Below are 11566 nucleotides of genomic sequence, written 5' to 3' on the forward strand. Positions count from 1 at the left end.
TGCTCCACAGATGAGAAAGGAAGGCTCAGGCAGTTTAATAACTTGTCTTAGGTCATTCTACTAGTTAGAAGCATTTTGTTTATTTATGGTAGAAACACACTGAGGGAGGAAAAGGGAACAGGTTAAAAACAGAAACTGGTTTAGGAAGAATGTTTTGTTTGAATTCATAGGAGACCAATCCTAATAGATAATGAGAAACTTAGAGATGCTTAGGGGGGTCCTCATATCTGGTCTACCTCAAGGATGAGATATAATGTATTTAGAAGTACCTGAAAAATGGCAGAGCACTGTACTAGTGAAGGCTGTATATTCAGAAATTTGTCAAGGCACGACCTGCTGATTTCCAAAGATTTCCCATCGAATTTTTGTTGAATTAGAAATAGCATAAATGTCAAGAAGAGAGGATTTGGTTGACTAAACTATGGGGTTTCCACACAATGGAATACTCTGCAGGAATTAAGGAACCAGGCGATAATCATATTGTTGCTTCTAGTGTTGGCATTGTCATTTGGAGACTGCTCTTTGGTAAAGCAGGATAAAGCTAAAGAGCAATTATGTCAAGTACTGACGCTATCGTCCATGGCGTCCTTAAGAAGCAGGACTCTTGGCATAGGGAAAGGAGGCACAAGTATAAGAAAGAAAAGATTAAATAAAATCCCTTGCAGTTTTCAATTTGAATAGAAAGTATCAGTATGAACTCATGATGGATTTTTATCACAAACAACAACCACCTATTTGCTAGCTCTGGCCACTGAGAAGGCCTAGAACTGATGACCAGCCCAGAAATAATGAGCATCCCTGAGCGCACAGAAAATGGTCTCTAAAAATCATTTTTCTCTAAGAAAAACCAGGAATTCTTGGAAAAATGGCTGATTCTAGGTCTGGAGCAGGACCTGGAACATCTTTGCTGGACAAAGGGAGGATTCACGTCCTGAATGAGACAGAGCAGGAAGGCTTGCGACTTCATCATGCTACTCAGAACAGAGCACAACTGAAAACTTATGTTTTATTTCTGGGATTTTCCCATTTGATATTTTGGTCCATGATTGACCGTGAGTAACTGAAACCATGGAAAGTGAAACCACAGATAAAGCGAGGGACAGCTGTACGCAGTTACTATTTGGGGAGCACCTCTATATTCCAGGCCCTGTGCTATGTGATAAAATACTATAAAGAATGACAAAGGCCCCTACTCTCAAAAAGATTGCAGGCTAGTGGGGGAGAATGACAAGGAAACAGGCAATTTCACCAATGGACGAAGTGCCTCAAAGAAGTGAGCTCTAGGGATTAAGGAAGCGCGCGGAAGGGACGCCTAACCCTGTACGACACGGTTAGGGCACAGATGCTGGTGAGGCCGGTGAAAGAAACAGAAGCCACTAAGCCCCTAAACTGCAAACTTTATCTTGAGAGATAAGAGGTGCCATTTCTAAAGATAAGCATCAAGTCAGTGTCTTACTTCCTGTTCCCTAACTTCTTTTTCCTCCCACCATCCTACACTTGGTGACAGGACTTACGGTTTTGCTCGGTTCTCTTCATTTCTCTCCCCTGTGGGGTCCTATAAAGAAATGGAATAGTTTGCCCTCCTACAGACACTATAGCAGTCCCCCCTTACCTGAGGTTTCATTTTCTGCAGTTTTGGTTACCCTTGGTCAACCATAGTCCAAAATATTAAATGGGAAATTCCAGAAATAAACAATTCATGGGTGTTTAATTATGCACAGTTCTGAGCAGTGTGATGAAATCTTGCTCCATCTCACTCCAAACCACGCGGGACGTGAATTATCCCTTTGTCCAGCGTATCCCGCTATAGACACTCCCTGCCCATTATTCACTTAGTAGGCGTCTCAGTTATCACTTTGATTGTCGTGGTATCGCAGCGCTTGTGTTCAAGTGACCCATATGCTACTTAATAATGGCTCCGAAGTGCAAGAGTAGTGATGCTGGCAATTTGTTTATGCCAAAGAGGAGCCAGAAAGTGCTTTCTTTAAGGGAAAAAGTGAAAGTTCTCAACTTAAAAGGCAAGAAAAAAAGTTGTTATGCTGAGATTGCTAAGAGCTACGGTAAGAATGAATCTTCTATCGTGGAATTGTGAAGAAGGAAGAAGAAATTTGTGCTAGTTTTGCTGTCGCACCTCAAGCTGCAAAAGTTACAGCCACGGTGTGCAATAAGTGCTTAGTTAAGATGGAAAAGACGTTAAATTTGTGGGTGAAAGACATGAAGAGAAAACGTGTTCCAACTGATGGCAACGTGTTGAGCCTATAGGAAGACATCAATAAGGGATTCCCTGAAATGAGTGACACCAAGCCATTTATTGTAAGAGATGGTGGAACAGATTCAGGAATAGATTTGACTGAAAATTATAAAAATTACCGGAGAAAGAGAGCGAGCGAGCGAGCATGTGGGCACATATTCACATAACTTTCATTATAGTATATTGCGATAATTTTTCATAATTGTTCTATTTTATTAATGGTTATTGTTGTTAATCTCTTACTGTGTCCAATTTATAAATTGAACTTCATCGTAGGTATGTATATATAGGAAAAAATACAGCATATATAGAGCTTGTTACTATCTGTGGTTTCAGGCGTCTACAGGGGATATGTTCCAAGATCCCAGTGGACTAATGTATTTGGAAATCACTGAGGATGCAGTGCAGGGTGCTGGTTATAAGTGTGGGCTTCACGGTTCAATGTGGGCTTGACCTATGGCCCTATCAGCTCACTAAACCCACTCAGCTGATGTTGTCTTATGGTTTCCAGATTCTACTACTAACTTATTACGGAACTTCAGATGTAGTAAAACATTGAGATTTTCCTGGAGAAGATAAAACATATAACTGTAAATTTCTATTTCTATGTAAAAATGTAACTAGGAAAACAATCCTCCTGGAATTTCATTGCACACCTACTTGGAATGGTTTCCATAGTTGGCCGTATGCATAATAAAACCTGAAATTCTAACTATACACAATACCTTGGACTCGTGTTGTAGGGTGGAGTGGTGGAGTGGACAAGTGAACACCTTTCAACAGAACCATTCGAGTAGGTGAGCAAACCTGGGCATCTTCGAATGTGTATCTCCCTCCATCTTTGACATTTTGACTGGTTATCTCGTAGCTATGAGAGTCCAAATTGATTGCACTTGGGGCCCCCGGAGCCAGAAACTCTTGCCAGATTTCTTCCACCCGCTTGGCCACATCCTGTAGGGGTTGTTTCTTGAGATCTTGGACAGCCAACCAGAACCTGAAGTGGAAGTAGAAAGAGAGTCAGTTTCACGGGGCTTAGTTAGCATCTGGTCTCTGCTGGATGTGGTCCTAGAACTGACATCCCATGAAACTCATTCTGCTGCATCCCCCAACGTCCCCTGCTGCCACTACCGGGCAACAAAGATCGTGGGGACTGATGAAAACACCATTGTGGAGAACTGAAAAGAAGTGTTCATTCGAAGGTCGTTGTGCTTCTGGTTACCAAGAAGAGCTCTGTCTCTCGCCACATCGAGGTTTCTCAATCACATTTTGGGCTGGATACTTCTTCGTTGTGGGCCCTGCCTTGTACATTGCAGGATGTTTAGCAGCAACCGTGGCCTCTACCCACCAGATACCAGTGGCCACCTCTCCCCAAGTTGTGACAACCAAAAATGTTCCCAGACATTACCAAATGTCCCCTGGGAGGTAAAATCACCCTTGGTTGAGAACCACTGTTCTTCATAGATGTCATGACACAGGCCAAGGGGAGTTTCTTTGTCATATCTGATTAGGATCAGTTAGAGGCATCAAAATTGGGATCAGAGGCATCACAGAAGCAGATAGAATCTTGGAATCATAAAGAATATTTGAGCTGGAAGGACCTGGCTATTCATATTACAGATCGGAAAACTGGTTGATTTGCAACATTAGTGCCTAGCATGATGCTAGCACATAGTAGGTGCTCAATAAATGACTGTGAACTGAAACAAAGCTAAAGGGGCATGCATGGGGAACCTCTGCCGTAAGATTCCCCAGGGAGCACTGGAAAGAAAAACCTCCTGCTCACTTCCATGTTTGCCTCTCACGAATCCCTCAGTGTCAGCATGGCAGGGCCATTGGGAAAGCTGGGTGTCAGCACTTTTCTGCTGAGAGCGGCAGCAACCAGAGCCAAAGCTTGGTCAATAGCTCCCTAGGTCCCGAGGATGGTTTCCAAGGCAGCCCTGGGGAGGGCTTTCTGCAAGGCCAGGTATGGGTGGCACACTTTGTGCCCTGTGAACAAGACAGGCCAGTTTCCTCATCCATGAGACAGGACAGGCTCCTGGCTAAGTGATTCCCACAGCCATGGGAACCCCACGTATAGTCGAGTCAACAAAAGGGCAGGAGAAGCTGAAAAAAACAACATGGTGGAAAGTGCATTCAATCTGCCATCGAATTTCACCCAAAGTAAGATGTACTTGTTGTTTTTTAAAAGGTTAAGAATGTTTTTCTGTTGCTGTTCGTAGAAATGCCTTTGGAGCCAAGTGTGTGGCCCAAAGGCACCGCTCAGTGGCGAACTGCGGTAATGCAGCTCCCTTTCCGCAAGGAGAGAAGCCTGGCGTGTGCGTGTGCGTCTGCGCCCGGAACTATTACTTTTCTCCTGATGTGCCATTTGGGATTCTAATAATCGCCTTAAATAAACCATCACGGTTGCCTTGGTGACCCCGAAGAGCACGAGTGAGAGGCAGGGAAGCAGACTGAATGACTTCACCTAACCGAAAAATCAGGAAGCACAGTTCTGTCCTCCTCCTGGCCGTGCCACCGTCTTGGAATTGTTGTACCTTTTGGGGCGTCTCTTTCCTCATCTGTAAGGTGGGTACGAAGTGAGTGGAGGGATATGTGACACGGATCTAAAGAACTCCCCACCTGGTGTGAGTCTGAAAATGCTTTCAGGTCCTGTGGAGCTGTGGAGCTGTGGAGGGGTCAGCGTGCTGGTCACAAGTTCCATATCCGGACGGTATGAGCCCTTGAAGTTTATCTCTTTCTTCTCGGGTGGCCTGGGCAAAAGCTGCCTGGGGCTCTTGCCACTGTCATCTGTCGTCGTCTGACCTTCAACACCAGCTCTCTTTCTTTCTGTTGCAGGTGTTTGGAGCTCATGTCCTCTGGCTGCCCCAGGAGAGGAAACTGGAATGGCTCTCTAACCAGAGTCCAGAGGGGTGGAGATTGATGGAGCTGTACACCTGCTCAGTTGTGCAGGTGGGCCCTGGAAACACAGCTGGGGAGTGAGTGGGTCTCCTCCGCCCCCCAGGCCTGCGCCCTAGGTTCCTAAGTTCTCCCTGTCCCACCTTCTGGGTCTGCCATGAAATGAAGGAGGTAGCTGAATGTGTAAAGGTGACAGTACAGGCTTTCTTCACCTGGAGGACAGTGTTTGACAGGCAGGTAGAATTTAGGAAACCAGCTCTAAAGAAGAAGCTGGTGTGGGCTTTTCAAAGGACTGGAAGGAGTGAGAATGGGCAATCTACCAGACTAAGCGAGTCTCCTGCAGCCACATGCTGGGAAGACGGGAGAATGGCCCTCCCTCGGGAACTGCCTCATTTCTCAGGGCTAGCCTACCAAGCCTACCAGACCCTGCGACCTCTCACACAAATGGATGACACCTGGGCGACTTCCTGTTCCCTCAGACAGGTTCTCCCTTCTGCTTGCTATCTGTTGTCCCTTGTTCTAGTCTGCTCTGAGGAAGAGCCATTGAGCCTCATTGGGAAGGCCCTGAGGACCAGCAGCTTCTGAGCTGTGCAGGCTCCCCTGGTTCCTGAGGCCCCAGGGTCCCTTTTGTAGAATGATTTAGAGGTCACGTTAATGCAGATCACCCAGCTGGGTATAGAGAAGTTCTGGAGCTAATGTAAATGGAAATTTCAGAATCAAATTTAATAAACTTTTGCATTAAACATTAAAGGATTCCCTTTGTCACATAAAAATAAGAGTTAAAAAAAAGGTACAGGAAGAGACAATGAGCATACTGGAGGAGGAGGGCCTGGAGGAGGAGAAAGAGAGGAAGGAGGGAGGAAGGGTGACATTCCTCTCCCCGCATGCAGGGAGACCCTCTCGGCCTTCTGTCTGCCTTGGAGATGACCTGCCTTATCCCTCTCAGGTGACAGCAAAAATGCTGTCACAACAGCATCCTGACATCCCATCTGTGTTTACCATCGCCGGCTTTGAAGAACCTTTGTGTCAATTTGAAATTCAGAACAGGCTTTGGTTTTGTGTGCCATCTGCAAGCCCACAGGCCTGAGCCGGAGCTCTGAGCCCCGCCACTCAGCCCCGCTCTCCCCGAAAGAGCCATCCTCTCCCCACATTTACTATGGCTGGAAGGCCCAGGCGAGGCTTGTGCAGCTTCTGTCTTTATCAAAAGCTAGCAGGTACACTCCTCCTCGAGGACGCCAGCAGGGAGAAGGATGTCAGCAGCAGGCATCAAATCCACCCATCCTGCACTAAGCTTCTGTGGCTTGCCGCAGAAAGGCTGTCATGACTGGCAGGCTGTGAGGACTCACTGGTATCAGGAAGCCCACCTGTCCTGCTGGCCCGAGTCATCAGAGCGCAGGGAGGCGGCCCGTGTGTCCCATGCGATCTATGTCCACGGCTTAGGAATGCAGGCTGGACATTGGGCTTTACGGGGAGGCAGCCTGGGCTCAGATACCATGAGGCCGGCTGAGCAGCAGCGGATGGAACTGTGGACGGGCTGCGGCTGCTCCAGGTGGCCTCCTGGCTCGCTCAGGACCGGATACTGACAGAAAATGGGCTTTTCCCCTCATGGCTGGCTGGACCAAGAGAAACCACACAGCAGCAGGTCATTCTCCATTTTGCCAGGAGGTGTGGGCAGCCCCTTCGTTCCTAGTTTACACAGCTTTTGATCAACTAGAATTTTCATGGGTTAGAAAAATCCAGCTTTTAGTCGCTTTGCAGAGAAAAGCAAACTCCACACGGAAGGAAGGGTTTCTGTGCCCTCTGCTGGTCAACAGAGACTCAGGAACACGGACTCCGACTTGACTTAGGCTCCGGTTGGGCTGAAACCCTCTGGCGCCAACATTAGCAACGCCGCCAGCACCGCACCAGCACCGCACCACGGAAGCGGAGTCACGTTCACCCAGCAGTGGCTGAAATGCCACGGATTGTCACAACATTGTGTGAGTCACTTCTGTCTCGATGAATCATGTGTTTGGTTAGTGGTGAATCCCACCGGGTCTGGTGAACCTTTTGAGGTCTTTCTAGAACTTGGGGCAACCGTCAGAGATGGGGGCTCTGGAGGCAAACCTGGCAACTCCCCTGTGCTCTCTTTAATTGCTTCTCCCCTCAGCTGACACTGTGCAGAACCAGGATAATCAATCTGCAGGTTAGAAGAACAACCCCATTCTCTCTGGAGACGGTGCAGCTCATAAAAAATGTACGGGGGACGCTCTTTGCTGCGGGTTTTGATTTTCAACTCATGCCTTGCCATGGGCAGAGGGTGTCAAGCCAGGGAGGACAAAGATTTGTGCAGGGGAGATTGAGAGGGGGTAAAGGTGGCAAAGGGCTCCTGTCATCATCTTAGGACACAGTCAGATAACTCACTGTAAGTCCCTGCTTCAGAACTGGGAGGCCCCCACCTTGTGGAGGACAAGCCACATATATTCTAAAGGCCCCAAGCACACAGCTATCTCTAGGGGCCCAGCTCAGAGTGCTGCAGAGAGTGTGCTGTCACATGCTGTGGCTGTCTGCAGCAAAATGCCCTGGCCCTGCCACCTCCAGGCCCTGGAGATGATGCCCCTTCCTCATCTCACAGGCTTATCCCACCAAAAACAAAAGATCAAAGGAGACTGCGAGTTGTATTGTATTATCATAGACATCTTGGGTCCGGGGTGACTCTTTGCTGTGACAGCAACAATACCTATGTCTCTTTTGAGCTCATCTGTTCTGCATTCTGAAGCCTTGGTATAAATTCAACCACTTGGCTACTTAACTGGCGCTCCAATTACTGTGCAAACATGTTATGATCTTAGTACCCCTTACACTGGGGAGAAGCCAGGGAGCACAGGAAGACACGTGCAGAGGCCCAGCTGAGTTCTGGTCAGTCTCCTGCTCTTCCTCCTAGGCTCCAATGCCAGTCGCCTAGGCCCTTGAGTGATCCTGGGAAGAAGGGCCAACCCCAGCGTGGCCAACATGACAGATGGGCGGGACCCTCGAGCTGTGCCACGTTGCCCAGCCCCAGGACCACAGTGGAATTGCACCTGCTGGGCTGTGCCTAGACATGGGGTAAAACGTTTTCCACTCTGAGTTCAGGGTCATGCTAGGTTCTAAGCCAATATCTGTGGCACGTGGAGCTGCACCTGCTGGGCTGTGCCTAGACATGGGGTAAAACGTTTTCCACTCTGAGTTCAGGGTCATGCTAGGTGCTAAACCAATATCTGTGGCCGAAGGAATGAATACAAAGGAAAAGGGGAGAAAATACCTGGTTACGAGTGACCGAAGAGTCCTGAAGTTGTGTGATTTAAAACTGAGCTTCACCCCCAAATATGCAATTACACTGAATATCATAAATGTGGAATTTGGAGATCCGGAGAGGATTTTAGAAGCTCCTGGGCGATACTTTTTATCTCCGTCTGTTCTATTTTCCTTTTCCTCTCTCCCGTCACGGATCAGAGGGGACCCTCTTTAAGTCTGCATTTATGCATTCATGTGTAGATTAGTCACCAGCACACGCACACATGCTCACACACACTCTTTCACCCAAGACTGAATGCAGCCCTCCTGGCACAGGAGGAAGTTGCTGGCAGAGGCACAAGAGGTAATGGCAGGATGAGGCGCTGAACACCTGCCAGGGACACTCCTCCACACGCTCCAGGCCTGAAATGTAACGCATATTTTATGAAACTAGTCTGAACCGTTACGTGACTGTGGCTACACTCAAGCTGGGCAGAGCAGTGCTAAGCCAGCAGATGTTTTTTCCTCATAATGACCAGGACCCTGTGATCATTCTTCAAAGTTTCTGTAACAGTGCAGGTAACAAAGGGCCATAAGGGCCCTCATGTACTGAGAACTAGTTAGGTGAAGGTGGCCTCTTGACCACTCCATCATGGGGACCCATGGGGGACAGGGATGAGATGGAGAAATGAGAAGGACTCCCAGGGGTGGCTCATGGGGACCAAGCTGGAGGTGGGATCTAGGGATGAACTAGCCACACAGAGATGCCTCATGGTGGCTGCAGAGAGTATGGCTTTCAAAGCAGGACCCACATCCAGGCACGGCCTGCGAGACTGGTCTAAATACTGCCCTAATGAAGAGCTTGAAAGTCAAGGCTTATGGTACAAATACCCCATTAGGAATTAACACGAAGCTCTGAGAAGCATTTAGCATAACGCCTCAGCATAAGGAAAGAACTCGTGTGCTATAACCTGAAATCAGAGTCAACCTTATCTGGTTCGCATAGGCATATGGCTGCCTGGAAAGGCATCGATACATACAGTTCATTGGCATTTACTCATCTTCCTGGGGCTTCACAATGTGGGAGAGCCCCACTGCCATGCCTTTGCAAACAGAGTCTTCCAGCTCAAAATACTTTCTTTTCCTCTTATTCGTCTATCAGTATTCTGCGTATTCTTCAAAGTCCAGCTTTTGATTCGTCTACTCTGGCTTACATTCATTCCCACCCCCACACCCCCTTAAAACACTTCCAAAATGGTTCTTAGAGTTTATACTCGTTTCTATTAATGATTTAATAGTTTCTTGTGTTTTTTTCCTCAAGGACCTACAAGGTTGTTGCAGGCGACGGTCGTGCGTCTTGACTTTCTGTCATTCCTCAGCAGACTCTCGTGGGGCTTGATATGGCAGAGATGTGTAATAAATAACACTTGACTGATGGATGGGACTGATGAGGTCTCTAACTCCAAATAAGTAACATAGACTTCTCACATTAGCACCAGAGTGGGAAGTCCTTTGTCCACAGAATATACTCTTGTTAAACTTAAAATTTTTTTAAAAAAATTAATAAAGCCACTCTGAAAAAAAAAAAATGCCATTGGATGATGGGAACTTACCTGCATGTAAAAGAAAACCTGCCAAGAAAACACTGAGATTTCCACCTTACCTGCTGAGAAGTCACCAGTTGGCTAAGATCACTAAACGGTCTTAGAAAAGTTATATTTCCTATAGAAATATAGAATAAAATAGAACCTGCTTCTACATCTAATACAATAAAACCCTAAATAAACTACAATTTTATTCCTTTTTTTAAATGGCCATGGGCCCTTTCCCTTTTCCTGAACTCATTTCCCTTCCTCTCTCAATGAACTTCACATCCTGAAAGGTTTTTTTTCCTTCTCCTGAACAGTGACTATTAACGAGTACATTTTCCCTCATCTTGATCAGTCACAGACCAATAGAAACAATCAGATGTTGTACTGGCATCAGGTGACCAGAGTAATCACCTCTAGAAGTTACAGAATGCCCCCAAAGACAAAAGCATTTTTTAATTAGCTTTTATAGTTATGTCTGCAGTTATTGGATGATATTTACTCTTGCTTTTTTGAAAATTTGAAATGAGGCCACGAACCTCTTTTCTTCTGATTGGCCTGTCAAGTATTTAGGAACCAGATTTGGGAAGTTCTGAAGGAGAGGGTCTCTGAGCTGTCTCTCACTGAAGCGCCATGGCTGTATGGTTTTAGTTAGTGGATGGTGTTAGCAAAGCTGCACATAAAGTTTGTTCTTCTTCATTTCAACCTTTGCCATATTAGCTGGAATTTGAATTTGAACCATAATATTTTACCAAAAAAGGGAGGTAGAAAGAGAGACTGATTATGCAAATTTCTTCATACACATTCTGCACACAGCTCAAACATTTGAGAGATTTACCTGAGGTTTTCTGAACTGAATTCAGACTCCAGGAATCGTAGGAACTGGTCCCGCCCCACCTGGTCCTTCAACATCTCGTCAAAAGAGAAGCCCCATCTCTTTACTCGTTGCTGGCTGGGCTCTTTGCTTTGGGGTGACAAAGGTTTAAAAAAATGATCAATACCAGGCAAAAACCTGTGGCATATTCTTTCCAGCAACTCAAATCTATTTTGCTGCCACACACTAAAGGAAAATGTTGCAAATTTAAATGACAGATTCTATAAAACCTGTATAAACTCTAAATGCACACTTCTGTACGTCGACATCAGCCAACAGTAAAACGTCTCTTTAAGAAAGGCATGTAAGTGAGGGTCGCCAGGATGTGTGCTAAGTGACCCCCTTTCTATAGGAAATACGACAACCCCATAGATTTGGCTTCCCTGGATATTCCTGTCAGTTAAAGGCCTAACTCTTAACCACATCATTTTTCACTTTTCTTTTTTCTTTCTTTTTTTTCATAACTGAGGATGCTTTAATACAACTTTTCAGTAGAGACGTTGTTCCCACCTCCACATCTCCTTCAATCTATGAGGGAGAAACAGAGTCCTATTTAGATCCAAGTGACTTACAACTGGAAAGAAATGAATCGGCTCTTCCAGGATAAAACGTATTTGGTTGTTTAGAAGCAGAATGTTGCATTCATTTGTCGATTTAACAACCACTTGCACAGTGTTTATGATGTTCGAGGCATTGTTCCAGGCG

At 46.3% G+C, this 11566-nt stretch overlaps 1 protein-coding gene across 2 annotated transcripts in view; it reads right to left on the minus strand.

Moving 5' to 3' along the window:
• RGS6 (regulator of G protein signaling 6) overlaps positions 1-11566 on the minus strand; it is a 457947-nt gene that overhangs the window by 14492 nt on the left and 431889 nt on the right. For both annotated transcript variants that reach the window (XM_011370921.2, XM_011370922.2), the window contains exons 14-15: positions 10826-10951; positions 3059-3245 (exon numbers count right to left, since the gene is read on the minus strand). In XM_011370921.2, coding sequence (XP_011369223.1) covers positions 3059-3245; positions 10826-10951 — 313 coding nt within the window. The remainder of the gene's footprint in view (positions 1-3058; positions 3246-10825; positions 10952-11566) is intronic.

This window comes from Pteropus vampyrus, unplaced genomic scaffold (assembly GCF_000151845.1).
Source record: "Pteropus vampyrus isolate Shadow unplaced genomic scaffold, Pvam_2.0 Scaffold177, whole genome shotgun sequence".
NCBI classification, from domain to species: Eukaryota; Metazoa; Chordata; class Mammalia; order Chiroptera; family Pteropodidae; genus Pteropus; species Pteropus vampyrus.